This window comes from Meles meles, chromosome 18 (genome assembly GCF_922984935.1).
Source record: "Meles meles chromosome 18, mMelMel3.1 paternal haplotype, whole genome shotgun sequence".
In the NCBI taxonomy this organism is placed as follows: Eukaryota; Metazoa; Chordata; class Mammalia; order Carnivora; family Mustelidae; genus Meles; species Meles meles.
In genome coordinates this window covers 13,795,149-13,818,811 of record NC_060083.1, presented here as the reverse complement: position 1 = coordinate 13,818,811, position 23,663 = coordinate 13,795,149, and the positions used below count along the sequence as shown (strand labels likewise).

Sequence of the window (23,663 nt, the reverse complement as noted above, 5' to 3'; positions counted from 1 at the left end):
AGGCACGGATTCGGACTCAGGGTCCAGAAGGAGATGAAATAAACAAGAGATCTGCCCTTACAGAGTGGATATTCTAGCATAGGAGACAAAGGAATGAAAACTCCGGAGTGACAATGCCCATTAGTGGAGACTGGGTCCTGGGGGAAGAACATTCCAGCAGAGAGGAGCACAAGTGCAAAGATCCCATGAACTTGGAGCAGACCACTCTAGGGAGTGGGGTCCCCATGCCATTCTTACCACCCTTGGGGGGTCCCTCCACTTGTAATGCACAGCTAGGCCATCAGGTTTTTGTTTGTTTTTTTTTTTTAGAAAGGAAGCTCTTCTTAACATCAAACTGAAGTCCCTCCCAGTGTACCTATAAGCCCTCTCTTTCAGGGCCCCCTGGAACCAGAACAAGCTGGTTCCTCCTGCCTCCTCCTCCTCACCAGCTCCAAGATAACCATCACGGTGGGGAAAGTTAATGAAACACCAATGACCTAAAGCGTCTTCCCACAAACCCAAGGCAGCAGATGGGCCTATCTTATCAGCTCTGGGATGCAGTGAGAGGGGCAAAATCCTGCTAAAGAGAGTGGGCCTGGGGCACTGAGTGAATCCTGGGGAACCGGTCTGAGAGCTCCATGCAGGGACTAGAGACTGTAGGGGATGGGAAACGGGTGGTACTAATGAAGATACTCAAATCAGTGCCTGGTAACCAAGAGGAGACAAGAAAAGGGAGCTTGGGAATCAAGCAAATCTTAGCTTCAGGTATGGCTTGTTCCAGCACTCTAGGTTTTGGGCAATGGCTGATGGCTTTCCTTTCTCCCCTTATCACTTATCCCCAAATTCTAGTCACCTTTCTCTCTGTGACATGATGACATTCTCCCAGGGTCTCCCCCCTGCCATTCTTGCCACCACTGCACTCATGAGTTCATTTTCTATACATTTTAAAAACCACACCACTCCCTTGCTTAAGCCCCTCCCCATGGCATCCTGATGCCCTTAAAATAAAACAGAAACTCCTTATCAAGGCCCCAAAGTCCCCTGTTAAACTCCCAACCCTATCTCTCTGTCCTCTCTCCTCACTGTTCTTCTGTCCCTTGAACACACCATGGTCATTCCTACATTGCAGACTTTGCACCTGCCGTCCTCTCCTGGCACATTGCTGTATGGCCCCCTTCTCATCAGGACAGCTCAGATGTCACCGTCCTCACGCTCCAAACCCGAAGCCCCTCTGTTCCCTCTCTAGATCAGCACTGACCGGTAGGATTGTCTTCAATGGTGAAAATGTCCTCTCTCGGTGTGGCTGAGCACCATACCCCCCAACCCTACGTGTCTGATGAGCACCTGAAATGTGGCTACTGAAGTTGATGAATTTTTTTTTTTAAAGATTTTTTATTTATCTATTTGACAGAGAGAGATCACAAGTAGACAGAGAGCCAGGCAGAGAGAGAGAGAGAGAGAAGCAGGCTCCCTGCTGAGCAGAGAGCCCGATGCGGGACTGGATCCCAGGACCCCGAGATCATGACCTGAGCCGAAGGCAGCGGCTTAACCCACTGAGCCACCCAGGTGCCCCTGAAGTTGATGAATTTTTAATTTAACTTAATAGAAACTTAAATGTGCTAGTAGCTAGAGCGACTCTAATACAAAGCATACTTTTATTTCCTCTCCTTCAGCATGAGTTTGTTTGTTGATTGTCTGTCTCCAGAGTATAAGCTCCAGGAGGGTAAGGACCAGGTCTGTCTTGTCCACTGTTGTATCTCCAGGGCTCAGGCCTGGCTATAGTAGGTGCTCAATATATGCTTGTTGAATGAATGAATGAATGAATGAATGAATGAATGAATCCTATGGACTGTAGATCCTGAAGCTACCCAGTTCTCTGAAGGCAATGCTAGTTCTGCCTGAGATTTGCTGTGTGACCTCAGGTCAGGATCTTGCCTTCTCTGGGCTCATTGTCTTCATCTATAAAACAGGGAATCAGACTAGAGGGTCTGTAAGGGCCCGTCTGGCCTTGAGGCGCTGAGGAGTCCTACTTTTTTTACTCTGCCCAAGCTGTGTCCTTGGTTCCCCACCCTTCCCCCAACCTCCCAAGCTCCATCACAGGAAGGATGGTCGGACAGACTTCCTGTACCAGGAGCCTATGTTTGGGGAGTGATCAAGTCAGGCTGGGCTGCACTCATCTCCTATAAACAAATGGCCTTCGGGCAGTACTTGTGGGAGATGATGAAGCGGTAGCAGGCTATGGGGGCTGTGTCCTGGATCAAAGACTCTGGCAGGCCAAGGGCAAGGGAGGAGCCAGGCCAAGGCAGGCTGGCAGCTGCCTAGTGTGTGCACATCAGGAGTGGACTCTGGCCTGGCCCCTGCGGCTGGTCCACACTTGCCTTTCTTACCTTGTGGTTGGGGCTCAGGGTTTGGCAGGGGGTGCTTGGGCCCCATGTGTGTCTTACGGCAAATTTTAAGAACCAGGAACAGGGAATTGAAAGCTGGTGCTGATTATGAGTGACTCAAAGCCTGACCCCCAGCTGCCAGCATCCCACACTCACATGCACTCACACATGCGCACGCATGCATATCCTCAGTCAAACACAACACACAGCCACCGATGCTGAAATGCCCTCGCTCACAGGCATGGACACAACTGAGACTCCCATGCCCACAGCACGCACGCGAGCAAACACAATTCAACTGAACAGAGCAGCCCCCCGCCCGTCGGCCCCCGGTGTAAACACAGAGGCAATCTCATAGAAACACAGACAGGTGGGCATTGGGGTTGGTGGCTGCTCAAAAACACGCAGAAACCTGGGCTTCTTCTCACACGCGTGCAACAGATGCAAAGATGGGTGCATCTGTGCAACACACGCAGGCAGCCGGGGACCCATGGATAGGCGTGCCAATACCACAGCCATGCCCTCATACACCCCCAAAGATAGTCAGCCTCCCCCGGGCATGCATGGACACGGACGTCCGAGGAGATGCCCTATCCGTGACACATGCGCACACCCGCACACCCACGGAGAGGCCACCCATATGGTGACCTGGGGAACCCGAGGGTCAGAACCCAGGCGTGCCGGCCCTGAGCAAACCCCCACCCCTTGGCCTGGCTACACGCAAGCCTGCAGGCCGGAAGAGCTGCAGCCTCTCCCCGCCTTGGCCAGCTGGCCAGCCTCCAGGCCCTGGTGCAGATGGTGAGGCCAAGGTGGGGCCCGTCCAGCCGGTGGTCTATGTTGCCTGCCTCTTCTCCTTGGCCAGGTGACCCTGGAGGACTCTTTCCCACAGCAGAGTGGGCCCTGGACATTTGTGTAACAACCTGGATGTTGGTTCCTTTGGAAAACGAGAGGATCTGTCAAGACCCATTCCAAGTCCTGTAGGATGGCAACTGGCTGGTGCCACAAAACACTGTCCGTTTTAGAAGGACCGGGAACATTGCAGCTCACCCAAATCACTGTGGTCCTTACTTGCCTGACCCTGGAGGCCGCAGCCTTAGAAGTATATGCTTCTGACTTTTGTTTTCCTGCCTGTATGCGTACGTGTCTGTATATCCCCTCATGTATGTACGTGAGCTAGCAAATTTGTTTTCAAAAAATGGGCTTGTGGGGTGCCTGGGTGGCTCAGTGGGTTAAAGCCTCTGCCTTCGGCTCAGGTTCTGGTCTCAGGGTCCTGGGATTGGGTCCGGCATCAGGCTCTCTGCTCAGCGGAGAGCCTGGTCCTCCTCTCTCTCTGCCTGCCTCTCTGCCTACTTGTGATCTCTGTCTGTCAAATAAATAAATAAATCTTTAAAAAAAATGGGCTTGTTTGGTGGAAACTGAATGAAACTGTACACAGACTTCCTCTTAACATATCATAAATACATTTCAATGCTAATAAATATTTACATTGTTTTTTAAGAAAATAATATTAAATATTTTAATGATTCTAGATTTACAGTAAAGACAGCAACAGAGTTCCCATATATTCTTCATCTAGCTTTCCCTCACGTGAACATCTTATTTATATCATCACAGCCCGAATGCCAAAACGGAGAAGTTAACACCAGTAAAATGTTATCAGTTACACGAGAGATTTTGGATTTTGCCAATTCTTCCACGAAGGTCATTTTCCTGTTTCAGGATCCCATTCAGGTCCCACATGACATTCGGTCTAAGTAATTTCCTTCAGCCCCTCTGGTCTGTGACAGTGAGTCTTGCCTTGTTTTTCATGACCTTGACAGTCCTGAAGAGCCCTGCTTGAGTATTTTGTAGAATGCACTTTAACTTGGGTTTGTCTGATGTTTTTGTTATGATGAGACTAGGGTTAGTTTTTGTGAGACAAGAGCACGGAGGGGAGGTGCCTTTGCATCAGATCGGGGAACACCTGATATCCGATGATTTATCACCGCTGATGTCAAGGACCTGGACTGTTCCAGTGTCAAGTATTAGTCTCTCCCTTCTGGGCTCCATCCTGCAGGCGTCAATCATGAACTTCTCGCCACACTCGGGGGAGGGGGACAAAGTTCCACCCATTGAAGGGGGAGCAGCTACATTCTGACAACCTGATCAACCTGATTTTATTTTTTTAAAGATTTTTATTTATTTATTTGACAGAGAGAGACACAGCAAGAGAGGGAACACAAGCAGGGGGAGTGGGAGACGGAGAAGCAGCCTTCCTGTAAGCAGGGAGCCCGATGCAGGGGCTTGATCCCAGGACGCTGGGATCATGACCTAAGCCAAAGGCAGAGGCTTAACGACTGAGCTACCCAGGCTCCCCCACGACCTGATTTTCAATGATAGGATAACATTGCATTTTATGGATCTGCCATCATTTACTTGGCCAGTACCCTAATGTCATATATTTCTGTTGCTTTCGGTTTTTCCCTCTACCAGCAAAGCTGCAAAAGACAGTACTCTGGCCCAACAGTGTTGAGAGTTCAGAAGCAACAAATACTTTTCAAGCAAGCTCTCTGTAATGGGCAGTGCATACTCAGGTGAACCGTATCTGTGTACCTCTTTCATTTTGTTTTCTTGGAAGAAATTCATGGGTTGGCAATGCTGGGTCAAAAGATAAGCACATTTTTAAGGCTTTTGATAAGTATCACTAAACAAACCTCCAGGAAAAGTTGTACCAGTCTACTGTCTGGATTGACATTTTTCCCTTTTTCAAAGTTTTTTTTTCTTCTTATTACAAAAAGAAGTCATGTTTTTATGAGATAACTGGAAATAACTTACTGGATATTTAGTGATATTAAAGAATTATTGGTTCAGGGTTTTGTTTGTTTTGTTTTTAGGTGTGGTCATGGTATTGTGGCTGCTTTTTAAAAATAATCCTTATCTTTAGAGGCACATGTTGAAGGATTTGTGGGAGAAATGATATGAGTTGGGGGACTTGCTTCAATATAACACAGAAGGGGAGGAGTGAGTGGTATTTACCTGAAATAGGACTTGTCTTGAGTTGATTTTTGAAGCTGTGTGATCGGCAGGCCAGCCTTCAACGTACAGCTCTCTCTATACTAGTAAAAAACCAAAAGTTTGTTTAAAAAGTTTTTACAGGGGCACCTGAGTGGCTCAGTGGGTTAATCGTTTGCCTTCGGCTCACATCATGATCCCAGGGTCCTATGATCAAGCCTCGCATGGGCTCCCTAAGTAGGGAGCTTGCTTCTCCCTCTCCCACTTCCTCTACTATGTTGCCTCTCTCACTGTCAAATAAATAAATTAAATCTTAAAAAAAAGTTTTTACAAATTATATAAAGCGATAGCTTTTATCTCCCGTAGTTAATGTCATTGGTTTGGTGTATGTGCCTCTGGACCTTTTCTGTGTTGATACTATGTAGACTGCAGACACACATAACCTTAAAACAAGAATGAGCTATGACCGTATACACCATTTCCCCACTAGCATTTAAACTTTGCCATATTTTATAGATGGTTGGCAACTTCAAAACCCTCTCATTCCTTAGTAGCTTGGTGGCACTCCCCTGTATCAAAGAACCATAATTTATTTATCTGATCCTTTAATGGTGGAGAGTTGGGACATCTCCAATCTACCACTCTTAAGAACAGTGATGCAGTGAACATCCTTGTACAGACCATATCTTTGTGTGTCTACATGAGTAATCCTACAAGCGGAATCATCAGGTCAAAGGGTGCGCATATTTAAAATTATAATAGAATGACTAAATTGCCCTTGTGGTGGACTTTGTAGGTCCAATGTCTGGCCATCTCTCCCAGTACGTATCTGAGGACTGTTGTCACTGGGTGCCCGCAATAGAGAAGTAACACGGAGTCGCAGCTGGAAGGGGTCTCCAAGATCTTCCGATCTCGCTTCCAAGGCCACCGCCTGAGCCTCCTCATCTGTAAACTGGGAGTAATGTGAATCCCACGTGGTAGTCAGGGAAGGGCCAGGAGGCTTTTGTCAAAGCTGCATTGTACCATTTGAATTCAAGCGTATGTTCACTTGGGGTGGCTTTGGGGAGACCGATGGAGGATGGGACAAGGATACAAAGCCCCCCACTAGGCACCATTTGGCAATGCCAGAGCTAACTTCAAATGGTGATTGTTGAGTTTAGTGAGGTGATATGCTGTATGTCCCCAGTACCCAGCACAGAGCCTAGCACGCTGTCAGAGCTCCACAGTCACAGCTGACATGATGACCGACAGGGGCTAGACCAAGACCAGGAAGACTGACCCTTTTGAAAGACTGGCCAGGACCGGGGTGCTCAAGCACCAGGACAAGAGGGGAGCCAAGAGAGATAGACAAATCTGGTCTACCATTGTGTATCGTAAATACAGTTTTCTTGGAACAGAGCTGTACTCCTTCATTTAAGTTTTGCCTCCATGTGCCAATGATAGTTGAGCAGTGTAGCCTGCAAAGCCTAAAACATTCACTGTCTGGCTCTGCACAGAAAACAATTGCCCACCCCAGCACAGAGGTTGCAGGCTGATAGTTTTTAAGAACTTACTGTGTCTCAGGCGTCATTCTGAACACGTCATTTATATTAATTTTTTCAGCCCTCATAGTAACCCTATGAAGTAGACACTATTTGTGGTAGCGAGTCTCAAAGATGGCCCCAGTGAACCACATCTCCTGGGATTCACACCCTCGTGTGGTTTCCTCCCACAAGTCTGGGGCAGTCTTGTGCTGACTAAGAGGACACAGACGTGATGGTATACCAGTGCCAGGCTGAGTCTTGAAGATAACTGAGAGCTTCTACTTCTTCCCTCTTGGAACACTTTGGGGGACCCAGGAATGGCCCTGAAGATGTGGGGAAAGGCCGTGGGGGAGAGAGGAGGCTGGGAGACTGGAAGAGACGGGAGTGGCTCAGATGGCCTGGTTTGGGGTTTACACTCACTCCTCCAGGGGACCCAGCCTGGACACCATCTGACTGCACTTACATCCCCCAGGCAAGACCAGCAGAACTGCTCGCTGAGCCCAGGGAGCCCAAGAACCCTGACAGCCAATGAAATGGTTAAGTCACTAGGCTGGGGGGTGGGTGGCAGGTGGTTAATGCAGCAACACCCACCTGGGACATGACCTCTACTGGGACTTGCCCAGGTCTGGCTGAGCTCAAAGCCTTTTCCTCTCCACTATGCCCCCGCATGGACACTGGGATGCGCCCCCCACCCCATTCTGATTAAATCAGAATATCTGGGAATAAGGCTCAGGGTAGGTATTTTTTAAATCCTGCAGGATTTGAGAAACATGGCACCATCCACCGTTTTCAAAACTTGCCTAGAGAAAAGCAAGGCCACACTTTAAAAAACAGATTCCTGAGCTCCAACAGATATACTGCTTCAGAATTTCCATGGCAGGACCCTGGTAAGCTGCAGAGTTAATGCGTTCCCCCAGGTAAATCTTATTATCAACATTAGGAGAAAAAGGGAGAGAGGAGAGCCAGCTCCCAGGTCGGAAGGGCTGTTTGGCAGTGGCCTGTTGAGTTAAACCTGAAACCAATCAACACAGCTATCTCCCTCTTGGGGGTCCCCAGCAGAAATGAGCAGTTACATCTGCTGAAAGGCACGCACGGGATGTCCCTAAAAGCTTTCTTCATAATGTCCCCCACTGGAAACCTCCCCAGGAGGTTTCCATCCAGGAGAACATGGCTTCATGGACCGTAGCAGAGCCACACAACAGACCACAGGGCAGCAGTGAGGAAGCCTGGACGGCTGACACATGCCACAACACCACAGCATGGGAGCATCACCCAGACCTCCCGCTGAGTGTGAAAAGCCAGACACAGACCGTGCAGGTTCTATCTGCGGTTCAAGGACAGACCAGACTGACCTGTGGTGATGCGTTCCAAAAGTGGGTGCTTCTGTGTTTGTGTATGTGTGTGTGAGGGAGAGTCTAGAGCTTGATGGGGGAGAAGGTTGTGTGTGTGTGTGTGTGTGTGTGTGTGTGTGTGTTCTGCTCCCTCCTAGGATGTCATGCATACAGCTGGACTAATCTGCCTTTGGGGCCCCCTCGAGAGGCCTTTCTTGCTTGATCCTTTGGTTATTGCTTCTTTGAGATGTACATTATACACTGAGATGTACACAACGAATTGAGCAAATCTTAAGTGTACAGCCCGATCGTTGTTTACACATTTACACTGAGTAATTGGCCTTGTGCAAAGTGCTCTTCTAGGCTCCTGGAAGTGGAAGCCAAGGCGATGTATGACAGATCCTGTTTGCGTGGATTTTATAACCAAGGAGGGGATATGTGACAATACAAGACGGCAGAGTATTTCATTCATTCACTCGGCATGTGCTTTGTGAGCATCGACTATGTGCCAGGCACTGAAGTCATCCCAGGAAATCCAGCAGTGGCCAAGATCCGGCCCTGCTCTCAATGTGCTCAGAGTCTAGCCGTCAAATTTTGGAGTGCAGGACAATGAATGGTTAAATATACTTATTCCAACTCTTAAGTATTTCCCAAAGTCATTCTGATTGGGCCTAGTTCAGGCCCCTACCATCTCTACTCTCTAGGCTTAAAGTAGTTTCCTGGCCTACTGTGTTTCCAGTCCTCCACTTCTTGACTTGTTCTCCAGGCCAACAGCCCCTATTTAAGTGCTCAATCTAAAATTTCAGTTAATGGTTCTCTGTATTAACAGTGTCAATCTGTGTGGGCTTGAATCCTCATTGAAAGGGTCTACATTGTGACCACAGCCACATTCTTCAAATGCCCTGAGCATCATGTGTGCTTTCTGTAAAATGGAGATAAAATAGTAATAACGAGAAACAAAACACCACCACCACCGCCTGTCTCCCTGAGGAGGCCGAGCTTTAATCTGTCACAAGAGGTATTCATAGAGCAGGTGCTAAACCTTGGCTCTCACCGTTTCTACCCCTCCTTCCCTGCACGGCCCAGTAATGTCGAGGGGCTTCTATGCATGGACACACCCTTTGATTTCAAAGGCCCTGAGCTCGTGGTGCTCTTGGGTCTGGAATGCCTTCCTTCTACCTTCGCCTGGCTGGGTCTTCTTTGGCTTGGGACACAGCCCTGGCACTGCCTCCTCTAAGTAGCCCTCCCTTAAGCTGCATTTGGAGCTGAGCGCCCTTGACCAGACCCCCGTAACACCCTGGAATGAATTTGTCTGTTTGCCTCCTGTTTCTGTTTGTCTCCACTTGCTCAAGTGTGAGCTCCTTCCGGGCAGGTCTGAATCAAAGTCTTCTTTATGCCCTCAGCCGGGGACCCTTCCTGATCAGGGCAGGTGCCGGATGTGTCCACTGACTTGAGCAGATCATGCCAAGCGTTTTCTTAAGGGAAATGGCCTTTGAGTTGGCTTTGAGGCATGGATAGGACTTTATTTTTTTATTTTTTATTTTTTTTAAAGATTTTATTTATTTATTTGACAGAGAGAGATCACAAGTAGGCAGAGAGGCAGGCAGAGAGAGAGGAGGAAGCAGGCTCCCCGCGGAGCAGAGAGCCTGATGCGGGGCTCGATCCCAGGACCCTGAGATCATGACCTGAGCCGAAGGCAGCGGCTTAATCCACTGAGCCACCCAGGCGCCCCTGGATAGGACTTTAAAAACTTATTTTAAAACAAAGTGTACATGCACACGATACCAAATCCAAGAGGAACAAAAAGGCTTACAGTGAAAATTAAAAGTAGGTCACCTCTCAACCACCCAGCACCCCTCCCCAGAGGCCATCGTTGGTATCAGTTTCTGAGTACTCTGTGCGGGCAAGACTGGTGTGTCTCCTCTGCTACACATGCACTTTTTATTTTGCAAAAACTTAAACCAACAGAAAAGTTACAAGAACAGTGTGATAAACACTCTTTGCCTGTATTCACCAATTAACATTTGGCCACATCATGCAAAATATTTCACAAGCATTATATCATGTAATGCTCACAACAACCATATAATCATGCCAATTTTGTAGATGAGGTAACTGAGGCAGCAGGCAGGTGAAGGGACTTGCCCAAGGCCACAGAGCTAGCAGGGGTGGAGCTGGGCTTCCCTCTTAGGCTGCCACAGGACTTTGATCCACCTTCTTTCAGCTTGCTTTGGAGGAAAGCATTTTCTCACACTAAGTTGAAATCTACCTCCCTGGGATATTCACCAGATGATCAGTGGAAAAGTACACAGCTCTGGAAGCATTTGCTCCTTCTCCTAAAACCTTCCCATTCCCTAAGCAACAGCTGCTATTGCTGCTGTTAACACATGCTTCAATGTCACCTCCTCTGTGAGGGCTGAGTTAGCTCACCCCACTGTTTAAAAACTCCTGTGGTCTACTCCTGGCTGCCAGCAGAATGACATTTACGCTCCGGAGCTTGGAATCCAAGGCCTTGGGAGATCTGGCTCCATGAATCCCTATGACCTCCTTCATCCTGCTCCTTCTTCCTCTAACCTCCACCTCCAGCCCCTTGCAACCTCTCATCATATGCTTAGGTTTCCCCTCCTCCTTGAAGCCACCCCTAATTTCCCCCAAGGAGTGCATTTTCCTCTCTCTGGGCTCCTGAATCTTCTGCCTGTATCTCCTTTACAGTCGTCTCCAGGAGGTTTTTTTATTTTTTATTTTTTTTATTTTTATTTTTCCAGGAGGTTTTTTGACCATGAGACTGGAGGGCAGAGGATTGGATTGACAGTTTGGCCCCTCCTGCACAAATTATTTCAGGAGTGTGAGCCTTCATTTCCTCAAACACATAATGGGGGAAAGAATGCCTAGCTCAGTACCTGGCATGAAGTCAGCCTTCACTAATCTCCCACAATAGAAGTGACACCTCTTCAAGGCTGACATCTCTTAGTCATCCCTTGGAACTCTACCTCTTATTTCTTAACTTCTCTGAGCCTCAGTTTCCTCATATGTAAAATGAGGGTGATGATGGAGAGGCTGGGAAACTTTAATGAGCTGATGAATATCAAGCTCTCGGAACAGTATCTAGTCCCTATTAATAATGCTATGACCACTACCTCGCGGGAGGTGAGGGCGGGACTGGCACACAGTAGGTGCTAAATGAATCTGCTCAGAGCTGGGCTCGGGTGTCCAGACAGGGCTAGGGAAGGCAAGGTTGGGAGCCAGAGGTTTGTAGAGCCAGCCTGGAGGTCGGCTCCGCCCCTCCCCTCACGGGCCCCCGCCCCAGCCCCTGCAGCTGTCAGGACCCAGCCAGCTTCGGCGCCAGTCCACCAAACCTGAATGTCCCATCCCGGCGCCCCCACCTTCTTTCGCCTACACAAGTTACCTTGCGCCCGGCTGCCCTTTGTCCCCGCCCCCGATTTCCATTGGCCAAAGGTTTCCTTTGTTAGCCGGAGCGCTCCCCTCCCATTGGCCTGCAGGGATGCCGATCGCACGGAGGGCGCGGCCCCGCCCTTCGCGCTGTTCCTATCGCTCCCTCCTCCCCCGCCCGCCAGCCCGCCCGCGCGCCCGCCCGCCCCGCCCCGCCCCGCCCCGCCCCGGGAGTGCGCAAGGCGCTCCGCTACCATTTGCTGCGGCCGCTGGGCGCCGAGGGCAGCGGTGGCGGCGCGGACCGACCCCGGGGACCAGCGGCGACCCGGCGCCTGAGAACCGGGCCGGAGCGCGGGGAGGCAGCGGGCCCGGGAGGCCGCGTCCATGGGCCCGCGGCGGCCGGGCGGCGGCTGTGCGGGCGGGCGGCGGGCACCGCGCGCTCTGTGAGGGCCCGGGCGCGGAGCTCGGCGCCGAGGTGCCCCGGCGCGCCGTGTAGCGCCGCTCCGTCGTGCGAGGAGAGGCCCGGCCCGCATCCCGGCGTCCGTGAGGCCGCCCTGACCGCCGGGGGCGCGCTCCGGCCGCGGCCGGGCCTGCGTCCGCGGCCCGGCTGTGAGGCGGCCGGCCGGCGGGGGCATGCCGCGGCGCCCGCGCTGAGCCCGGCTTGAGCCCGCCCCGGGCCCGCCGTGCATGGTGCCGCCGCCCGCCAGCCGCCGTCCGCCGTCCGCCGCGGAGCGCGAGCCGGGCCGGGCCGCCGGGCCTGTGCTGCTGCCGCGCCGACCATGTCGGCGGCCAAGGAGAACCCGTGCAGGAAATTCCAGGCCAACATCTTCAACAAGAGCAAGTGTCAGAACTGCTTTAAGCCTCGCGAATCGCATCTCCTCAACGACGAGGACTTGACGCAGGTGAGCGGGCGGGGGTCCTGGGGCCGACCGGGAGGTGGAGACCCGGGTCCCGGGCCGGGCGGCCCCCGACCCCCGGCGGCCCCCTCGGGCTGGAAGTTTCCCGGCGCGCAGTCGCCCGCGCTAGGTGTTTTAAGCCGTCGTCCGAGGCGGGCGAGAGTGCCTCTCCGGGGCGCTGGCCGCGTCCCCCCAGTTCTGACGCCCGTGAGACCACCGTCCTGCTGTGGAGAGGAGAGCGGACGTTATCCAGGTCCCGAGGCGGGCGGGGGTGGGGGTGCCTCTGAAGGCTCCCAGGGGAAAAAGAAACGGAGCAGAAAAAATGTGCGTGAGTCCTGGGGAGGGTAGTGAGGATGGAGATTGGGAGGGGGGAGGGAGCGGGAAGTGTATTGATAGAGCCGGGACAAAGGGAAAATCCTCAAGTATGCCGAAAAATAACATCCTTTCCCGTTCCCATAGCCCTGCCGTGTGATTCATGCTTTTTGGGTGACTCAAAAATGCCTGGTTTTTCTTAGGAGGAACAGAGCGCTTGGGGATTGCTTGCTGCTTCGCAGTACCCCCATAGAGTCCGTTTTAGGACCCGACTTAGACTTGTCCACCCAGAGTGGCCAAAGGAACAGGATTGTGGGGTGGACTGTGGGCTTCCCTCTCATCAGACCCGTTTGCCCGTTTTCTAAATCATTGTCACTGTCAATGATGGGAGAGGGGAATGGTTCTGAAGTTGGGGGAGGAGGGTCTTACTCTTGAATTTAAACTGGAGGCCTTTTTGTTAATGGGAGAGGTGGGGGCTGTTCTCCCCACCCTTTCTCCCAGCTCTCTGGTCGCTTGGCAAGGAATAAGGAGACCTGGCAGGCCTTCGGGAAAGTCCATTCACTTCTCCTGGCCTTATCTGTCATATGAGGGCTTTGGACTAGTTTAATAGCTCCCAAACCTGCCTCAGAGTCACAGGCTAAAAATACAGAGTCCTGGGGCCCCATTCCTGGAGTGATACAGAAGATAAAGGAATTTATATTGTAACAGTTCCCTAAGAAGTTGGACTGCAGTCCCCACTGGCCTTTGGGAACCCCTGTACTGGTTGCTCCCTGAGCCCCCAGTGTTCCAGAGAATCCTCAGGATCCCAAGGATTCTCTGGAACACTTGCAGGCCCTTGGGCAATGCTGATTCCTTGGATTTCCTGAACAAGCCTTGTCTACCACCACTTGGGATGTGTCTGTGGCCCCTCCTTGCCTCTCCCCCAGTCTCAGTCTTCTTTAGAGCTTCCCCCCACCCCCACCCATGAGGCCAGGGGAGCTCCCTTCACATTCCAGTCCAGTGTGACCTAGTTGTAGCCACTCCTTTTGCAGGAGAACCCCTTAGATGGAAAACATTGCTTTGGACTATAGGCCCGGCTTTTTTTAATGCTACTTAAGTACTCACAGGATTTGAATTGTTTACATGGTAGGCCAGAGTAGGTTGGCAGGGCAGGGGTTATGGCCTGAGACATGGTGTCTTCCCCTGAGATCAGAATCCCAACACCCAGGAAAAAAAAACTCCTTTCATCTAAAACCAAAAGCTTAACCAAACACTCGAGGCTACAGTCACAGATTTTTGGGATGAAGGACCAGGTCAGTTTGGGAAGAGTAGAACTCAGTTTCCTGGTAAAGTGTTCTGGGTTGGGCTTTTCAGGAACACACACTCTGTTCAACTGGATGCCTTTGGCAGGGGGGCAGTTTATGTGGTGATTAATGAGGGCCTTGGACCAGGAGTCAGGAGATCTTTTGTCTTCACTGTCACTTTCAGCTGTGTGACCTTGAGTAAGTCCCTTTGCCTTTATATAGTTGCTTTTCCTTTTCTGTAAATTGGAAGTAGGGATCCCTGGCTTACCTCTCTCACCCTTTGAAAAGCAAGGAATGGTATCTCATTAAACTTTTCTCTTACAACTTAACAAACAAACAAAATCACCCACAGAATGGTAAACTTGGATTTAGGAAGTTGATGGGCTTGGCAAGCATTGTTCTGACGGAGTTTCCTGGTTATTCCAGGCAGCTGCCAAAATTGGTAGATTGGATATTTGCACCGCATAAGAACTGTTCTCTGGGGGCGCCTGGGTGGCTCAGTGGATTAAGCCGCTGCCTTCGGCTCAGGTCATGATCTCAGGGTCCTGGGATCGAGCCCCGCATCGGGTTCTCTGCTCCGCAGGGAGCCTGCTTGCTTCCTCCTCTCTCTCTGCCTGCCTCTCTGCCTACTTGTGATCTCTCTCTCTGTCAAATAAATAAATAAAATCTTTAAAAAAAAAAAAAAAAAAGAACTGTTCTCTGATTCTTAGGCTTAGATAAACAAATGGCATCTCCATATTTGAGTCGGATCTGTTAAATTTTCTTTAAAAAAATCTGTTGATTATTAATTGGATCAAGAGAGTGTTGCAGATTTAAAGCACTTTACTCTTCAACTTTATTCACATTTGAATTGTGGATTTTCAACAGGCTTGAGTCCTTCAGGACGCAACTGGGATGGTAGTTTCTGAAATAATGAGTGGGGTTATTTGTGCCCGGAGAGATTAGGCCAGCCCCCTACCTCCTGGGATCTTTCAGGAAGAAACTGCTCTTGAAAAGAGAAGGAGGGAGACTCAGGGCTGTTGCCAACAGCTTTAGCTGCTGCTCTCTGCATCCGGCCTCCCCCAGCCTTACTCTCATCCTCTGGCTCCATTAGAAAACCTCAGCCAATTGGTTCCCATCACTCTCCCCCAAGGCCCTGCTTCCTGCTGCCCCTCCCTGTCCTGAGCTTATTTTAGCCCTTCAAGGCTGGAAGATAGATCAGCAATCATTGAGGCCACCCCCTCTTTAAGGCGTGTATCCTTCAGTCCTGTGCGTTTCTCTACATGCGTATGGACTCGAATACACAGTTAAAACCTTTACTTAACCCAGACTATATTTGTATTTGCTCTGCAGCATATTTTTTTCCTGCTTAATGGTATGTCTTACAGCTCTTTTCATGGTGCGACCTATACGTATTCCAAATAGTGCCATCGGGGATGTACCATTTAACCATTCCCTTATTGATGGACAGCAGGGTTACTTCTGGGTATTGCTGTTACAAACAGCGAATGCTTCAGCGAACAGTTTTCTAAATGCTTTGGGTGAGTGTGTGCGTGCACAAATGCAACTATTTCTCTGGGGGCAGATAGCTAAAAATAGAATGGCTGGGTTAACATCAAACACATTGAATTTTTTTTTACAGATATCACTAAATTGCCTTCCAAAAAAGGCTGTGTCATAGCATTGCCAGGATTGGATATTATCAGGTGATTTAATTCTTTAATAATTTTCCTAATTACTAATGAGGCTAAGCCTCTTTTTACAATATTTATGGTATATGTTTTGTTTCTGGTGTGGACTGCCCATTCATACTGTGTGCCTGTTTTTCTGTTGGGTTAATTTCTTGGCTGCCCCCCTCACCTGACTTCAGCTGGTCTCTAGGAGCATTCCGTCTGTACTCTAGGTCAGGTGTCCACTGACTTTCTCCCTAAAAGGCCAGATAGTAAGTATTTCAGCCATGTGGGCCATATGATCTTTGTGGCAGCTACACAACTTTGTCATTGTAGCATAAAAGCCATTGTGCAAAGCCACTTTAGACAATACGTAAACTTATGAGTATAGCTGTATTTACAGAGTTACAGAGACAGGCAGCTGGGAGGGTTCGGCCCGTACCCTCCAGTTTGCTGACCCCTGCTCTAGATCTCAATCTGAACCTGTCCTATATTGCGCATAGTTTCTCCCACAATGTCCATTCTAATGTCATGTATGGTCATTTCTTTTTCATATGGTAGTTTTAAAAAAGAATGCAGTTAAATTTCCATGTTTCTTTTTTAGTTTGTAGTTTTAATCTAATGCTTATGAAGGTGTTTTTTTTCAAGATTATAAACTATTCCCTCACATTTGTAGTTCTTGTAGTTATTCTTATGCTTAACTTTCTAATCCTTCAGAGTTTTGTCTTAGAAAAATAATTTCAGCATAAAACTAGAACTCTAAATTGTCCAGGTAAATGATAGTAAAGGTCTTCTCCAGGTCACTGTTGGCCAGGATGGAAGGGGTCATGAGATACTAAGGACAGGGTATTGGTGGTTGCTTGGAGGTAGGGATTGAGGAGACTTGGGTACCTTCAGCAAAGACTGAGAATAACAGATAAGGAGTAGGTTTTTGGAGTGGGGTGGAGACAAAGTTAATAGAGTGACTTTGATCCCGTGGAGTTGGAGGTTTAGTTTGGTCCTTAGGTGGAATCACTGGTTCAGGCAAGCAGATGGTTAGAGCTAGGTGCGGGGCGTGGGAGCGGTAGGAATTCTGAAGTCATGGGGGTCAGTGTAGTCAGTCACTCAGGAGGCCACATGGAGTGAAATGAGGGGGAGCAGATGGGGAAGGGAGGTGAATCGGGTTGGCAGTCAATGGGAGCAGAAGGTCTGGAGCCCAGGGTTTTTGGCTCCCAGGTCCTCATCCCAGCTTCAGTGTGGGTTTCTGGGGTTCGTGGTAGGAATTGTCCTCGTGATATGTCATCCTCCTGCCGACTTGTAGGACTTTAGGTATGCCTTTTGTGGAAGGAGTCACTGCATCTGAACTTAAGTTCTAGTTCCTTCTACTGCTATTCTGTTGTGGGATCTTGGCTGGATCTTGGCTGGGTTGTTCTCTCTCCTCAGGCCTTGATTTTCCCATCTGAAGAATGAGGAGTTTGGTCTTGGTTTCTGTAGGGCTCTTCTAGTCTTCCTGCATCTCCTCTCAGACCTCTTGGTCTAATTGTGCCCCTTGCTGTGCAGCACTCCACTGCTAGGGCTGCCTGGGTTCTTGGGGTGAGAGTCCCAGGCACAGAGGTGGGTGGGTCAGGACTTGGTCTCTGTGAATCATTTCAACGACTTTCCCTTTACCTTCCCTGTGACCCTCTTAGAAGTTCTAGGGCGTGGAAGTTCTTTATTTCACTTGACATTTATCCCCATAAACAGTGGGGAGATTTCATGCCCACCCCTTTGAGATTTATAATTTATGTGCACATTGGTGGATGGTTTGGCAGGGGCTATGTCAGAAATCCCAGACCTTACAAACGGCCAACAAGCACAGGAAAAGATGGTCAGTATCATTTGTCATTAGGGAAATGCAGATCAAAACTACAGTGAATTATTTACTTCTCACCCTCTAGGAGGGCTGTATTAAAAAAGGGAAGGTCGTAAGTGTTGATGTGGATGTGGAGAAATTAGAACCCTCTTGCATTGCTCATGGGAATGGAGAATGGTGCAGCCACTGTGGAAAACAATTTGGCATTTCTTCAAAAGAATTACCATATGACCCAGTAATTCCACTCCTAATGTATATCCAAAATAATTGGGAACAAGTATTCAAACAAGTATATTCATGCATGTTTGTAATAGTGCTATTCGTAATAGCCAAAAGGTAGCAGCAACCCAAATAGCCATCAGTGGACGAATGAATAAACAGACTGTGGTATATCCATATCACAGAATACTCAGAAAAAGAGGAATGAAGTACCTACCATCCTACAATATGACGGAACCTCAGACACATGTTAAGTGAAAGAATCAGGCACAAAGATGACATACTGTATGGTTCCATTTATGTGAAATGTCCAGAATAGGTAGAGCCATGGAAATGGAAGGCAGATTAGTGATTACCAGGGTTTTTGGGGGTGCAGAAGAAGTTCGTGCAAATGAGATCAGGGTTCTCTTTGAGGGGGTGATGAGATGTCTAAAAACTAGGTAGAGAAGCTGGTTGTGTAACACTGTGAATGTACTAACCGTCACTGACTTGTTCACTTTAAAATGGTTAATTTTATGCCATGGGACTCTTACCTCAATTTTTAAAAATGAGTGTGCAAGAATCACTCACACACATACGCATCCCAAACCTGCCCTCTGCTCCTGGTGCCATTAGAGTAAATATCTGATTGTTTTCAGAATCTAGACCAGGGGATTGACCAGTTCTTTCTTAAAGGGCCAGATCGTAAAAGCTTTAGGGTTTGTAGGCCAAAATCCAGGAGTTCATGAAGGTACTTACATAATCACGTGGGAACGTAAAAACTGTCCTTGCTTTGGGACCTTAAAAAAAAAAATCCAGGGGCTAGATTTGGCCTATGGGTTAGACCAGCCCTGTCCAGTAGGACTATAACGTGACCCACATATGTAATTAAAAATTTCCTACTTGCTACATTAGAAAAGTAAAAAGAAAAAGAAATAGATGAAATTAGTTTTAATTATATCTTGTTTAACCTCACATATCCAAAATACCATTTCAACATGTATAGAAGTTACTATTTTACCTTTATGGCACCTTTCGTTTCAGGCTGGCTGGCTACTCTCTGGGAACTCAGGAGCCACCGTGTGGGACAGAGCTGCTCCAGCTGCAGCAGCCTGGCCCACTGCGGGGCCCTAGAGACCCTCGTCTGGGGAGTGCTGAGTGGAAAGGCTGTGTTTGAGGGTTTTTCCTCCCTCTTGGGGGTGTTGTGCAGACAGCCTGTGTTCCGAGGATTCCCGGAATGGTTCTCTCCTGCTGTTATTCCTGTTTGTGTCCTCTGCTTGGTGTCTCTTGCCAACTTTTGGGGCTTCTTTCTTTGAACGTCACATCTTCTTGTGGACTCCTTTTAGTGGCGTTTGAGGGCTCTGAGGCGCTGATCCCCACTCCCCCTCTGGAAGCAGGAGGAAGGAGGGTGCCGGCAGGGCCTGTCCTGGAGGGAGCCAGTGAGAGCTTGGGGGGGGCAGGCTGGCGTGCCCCCTCCAGGCACGTTGCTGGCTGCGGTGACTGCATTCTGACACAGCCCTTTGTGTTTGGGAGTGTTTTGCAGCTGTATTCGAGCTGCTTTTTTTCCGTGTGTTCTAGCCTGCTACTTGACCTTTCTCTCTGAGTTCTTTTTCCTTTGCCACACAGAAGGACTGTAGTCGAAGACCTATGTTCTATTCTTGGCACAGACATGCAGGGTGACCCAGGAAGGTCACTTATGTTCTCTGAGTCTTGGTTTCCCACCTATAAAGCTGGTGCCCCCATTCTGTTTACAGGGAGTGGTCTACTAATGGAATGGGTGGAAGGTGCTGGCCTGGCCTGTGGAGGTTACTAAACCCCCTTTGTGGTAATTAATATTCCAGGAAGCGCGCTGATGGCCTGTCGTGTTGGGAATAGCCTTTGTTTGGGCTGTTTCCTGATTACTAGAACCCTGATGCTGTTTAGCCGAAATAAAGAAATTTGACTGGGAATGTTTATCTTTAAATTGTTCCCAAGCTGCCATTTAGTCTTGAAAGAAAGAAGAGAGCCTTGCAACCAGGGAAAAGAGACGAGAAAGAGGTAGCATCCTACTGCCAACATCTTTAGACTGGGGGGGAAGGAGGCACAAGAGCCAGTGACGAACGCTGGCTGCTAATTTAGAAGCATTTAACCTGAGGAAACAGGCTTTCCTTTTATTCTTGGCAACTCACACTCCAGGCCTCCCTTTCCCATCTGAAGTGCCACAGTTGGACCAGGTCAGTAGTTCTCAGACTTGAACTGAATCACTTAGTTTTCCCTTGAAGGATGTGGAAGTGCCATGTGTGAAACTGAAAAAGTGACACCGTTCTGGGCGACATGAGGTTGAAGCCTGGAACTTGGCTTCTCAGACACCTCTGCTTTCTGCCCATGGGGCCCCCAGTCATCTCTGGCGGCAGTCACCTGCCGCAGACTTTGTGGTTCCTCCAGTTTTAGCAGTGTAGAGTTCTGTGAGATGATCCGAGGATGATTTCCCAGCTGCCCTGGCATGGAAGTCCTGAGTGCCCAGCACCACCGCTCCCTTTATATCATCACTTCCTTTGGGAGCAAGAGAGCCAGTGGGTTGATTCGCTGGCATTTTGTCTCTGGAGACTGGAACTCGAATCTTCCAAACCACTTGCTGGTTTTCTCCATCAGGGTCATCCTAGTTCACATGAAACCACAGCCTGCTTTTTGCCTGGAGCCTGTAACCCTTCCAGCGCCTTTCTGCCCTCATGCTCAGCGTGGTGTCTGCACCCTGTGCTGGGTGGTGGCCTGCCTGATCTCTGGGGCAGCTGGGCGCAGCTTCCAGCAAGAGTGAGCAGCTGGGCACGTCGAATCCTCTGGAGCCTCCATTGTGCTGCGTCACGTGCTGTGTGCCGTGATCTGTCTCGTTCTGCTCTCGGCAGCTGGGGAGGGCTGGTGGCAGGATGGGCCCCTGTAGCAGGGGGTGGTGGAGGTTCAGGGAGCTGGGACTGCCTGTCCGAGGTCACTGATCTGCCCAGCAGTGGGACTGGGACTAGAACCTAGTTCCACACTGTTCCTTGCCGGCCTTTGTGAGACCGGAAGTCTGTCTTCCCTTCTCTTGGGAAGGCAGCTGGGACTTGTTCACCTAGTACTGTTTCTGTAGGAGGCTGGGCTATTGCAAACAAAATCAAAGCTGTGTAATGGACGTCTGCTTTCTTGCCCTGGGAGGAGGAGTCTGCAGGGCCAGGTGATACCCCTCCCAGTAATTAAGCAGGTGAAGGGTTGTCCCCAATTAATAGATGGAGCGCTAAGACCCAGTTCAGTGACCTGCCTCGGTCACAGGAAGGCCAGTGTGGGTTTTTCCAAAGTTCTTTTTGACCTCCCTGTGTCTGATAAATTGAAAGTGTTAACCTTTGCTATCAGAAACAGAGCCTTGCCCCGAGAATGGATTCCTTAGTAGCTGGGGTGCATGGGGTAAATGTGGGGACGGTAGGGGGGCAGGACATTTCACAGGTCATCATGTAGGCCCTAAAATCTTCTCAGCCTTAGGGTGGCCCCATGTCCCCCAAACAGACTACTGGCCTTTGGCAGTGACCACACCTTCGGCACAGCCCTGAACAGGAAGCACTGCTTTTCCCCTAAGGAATTCAGAATCAGGAAATAATTGTGTCCTTGATCTCTGTAGGTCCTAAAGCACTCCTTTTATCAGACGGACCGGGGAGGCTGTATGGCACCCCTTCTGACACAGTGTCTTACCTCTGAATGGTCCTGGCCAGTAGCTAAAGGGGCCAAAGGATGGGGGAGCAACTTCTGGGAGTCCCAGTTGAACCAGAGAATGAGTCCACATCTTTTGGGTCTCCAGGTGCCACATCCAGAGCTTCTCTGCTCTGGGGCTGGTGAGTGACCTGGGGTGTGGGGAGCCTCAGGGCTCAGTGGGATTGGGGCGTTCATTTGTCTTCTGCTTGGGGACCTGCTCTGACCTAGAAATCTGACACAGTCCTACTTTTCACTTAATGTGCTCATGTAAGGGAATGGAATGGTCGACACTGGGGGCTTTCAGCTCAGATTTGGGTTCACATCCTGGCTCTGTTTTTATGCTGATGGAGCAGGTCACTCAGAGTTTCAGCGTCTGTGTCCTTCTTCTGGAAACTGGGGACTATATAGTCCCCGTGTCGTGGGTGCCTGTGATGGTGGTGAAGATGGTGCAAGGGTGGCGGGTGCTGGATCTGTAAATGGTGGGCCACCTGGTGGGCGCTCAGGAAGTGGGGTTCGTTTTCTTCAACATAGGCCCAGAGAGGGAACCCCCTCCCTGGTTCCTTGGGACAGCTGAGCCCCTAGCTCCATTTCTCGTTTACCTCCACACCCACAGAACAAAAGCCCAGACTGCCCCCTCTCCTGCTCAGCTGCTTGGCCCCGCCCTAGCAACTTCCTCACCGTAGCCCTTTGGGATCAGAAAGGCCAGGCCATGTTCGATTTGCTTCTGTGGGTTTGACTTTCAGAACATGTTTAAGTATAAAGATTGAACTATTTTTTGTGTGCTTTGGTTTTTTTAAAAATAAGATGAAACTGGTTTTAAGAATTTGTAGAGGATCTGAAGTGAAGAGGCCAGCTGCCATTAGCCTACGACTTACCCTTAGAGGCCGTGGGCTGCTCTGGAGGGCAGTGGTCGGCACAGCAGCCACCTCCGAGCCCCTGCCAAGCTCCAAGAAGTACCTAGTGCAGGTCCCATGAATGGCAGTGGCAGATCCTGATTTCAGAAGTCATTTTTCACGGAAGTGTCTGAGTTGTCATCAGTAAGGTAGGAGAGGATTAAGAGAAGTCACTGTCCTGCTGGTGTCCCTGCAACAATTGTCTGGGAACCACAGTCCTTGTGCCCTGGGCCTGGTGAAACAGCTGGAGGGTAGAGGGCAGCACAGGTCTTGTCCCGAACTGATGGGCAGGTGGGTGGGAGATGTGGCAGGGGCACGTCCTGACCCTTTGGTCCCTGGCATTGATTCATTCACCTCAGTCAGCAGGTTCCTCCTTCCAGTCTCCCCGCTTATCGCCAGACTTTACAGGTCCCACATGCTTCCAGGGAGGGGAGCCTTTTGCCAAGGGGACCGTTGTCTAGGGTCTAAACAGGTAATAGCGGTTCCTTGCTACAGCCTGTAGACAGCTCTTGTAACAGGCAGATGCCATCTCGGCAAGCAGCCTGCTGACTCTTTGTCCCCGTTTCCTGCCTCAAAACCCACTGCCTGTGAGCTTAAGGGTCCTTTTTGGGGGACGTGGAACAGCTAGGGTGGTCATGCAGCCTCCTGTGATGTGGAGGTTTTCCTATACTTAAATCGAAGGAGCCATTGACATACGCAGGGATTGTTTATTGTGGAGGCGGTGGCATTTGTAGCTAACAGTAATTGCTGTGTGCAGGCTGCTGTTAACTCATTTACATTCACAGTGGCCTTATGAGGTGGAGAGATAAGAAACCTGAGCTGTGAAGTGGCCGTGTAGCTTGCCCAAAGGCGATACTGTAAATGGAAGAGCTGGGACGCAAACCCAGACAGTCTGATGCAGGTTCTCCTCCTCCCACTCTTTCCCGTCCTGTCCTGAGTGTGGCAGGTGGGCCTCCTGAACATTAGATTTCTGGCTGTGTGTGGCCCTCCTGTCCAGGAGCCAGGGGCTGTCCTGTGGGAAGGGTGAGTTTGTGCTGGGAAGGGTGGGGCCAGAGGACAAGGCCTGGGCTAAACTTAGGCTTCCTGTCTCTTTTTTCCTTCCCATGGCACCTTCCCATTCTACCTGTTTCTTAATGGGAAGCACTGCTTTTTGAGGGAGAGGGTGAGACTTTTTCCTACAAAGCTTTCCTGCAAAGCCCCAGAAATGTGTCCCCACGCATTCTCTAGCATTCCTCTCTTTGCCACGAATGGTGTCATGTTCCAAAAATCCCGTGGCCATGGGCTCCTTGTCAAGACCGAACAGGGAA

At 49.9% G+C, this 23,663-nt stretch overlaps 1 protein-coding gene across 7 annotated transcripts in view; it reads left to right on the top strand.

Moving 5' to 3' along the window:
- The first annotated feature begins 11,857 nt into the window (after positions 1–11,857).
- The window catches only part of LOC123929077 (myosin phosphatase Rho interacting protein), a 154,217-nt gene continuing 142,411 nt past the window's right edge, over positions 11,858–23,663 (top strand). For 3 of the 7 annotated variants that reach the window (XM_045984312.1, XM_045984311.1, XM_045984310.1), the window contains exon 1: positions 11,858–12,500. In XM_045984312.1, coding sequence (XP_045840268.1) covers positions 12,378–12,500 — 123 coding nt within the window. In that variant the 5' untranslated portion in view covers positions 11,858–12,377. The remainder of the gene's footprint in view (positions 12,501–23,663) is intronic. The other 4 variants (XM_045984313.1, XM_045984309.1, XM_045984314.1 and 1 more) reach the window with 2 other exon arrangements.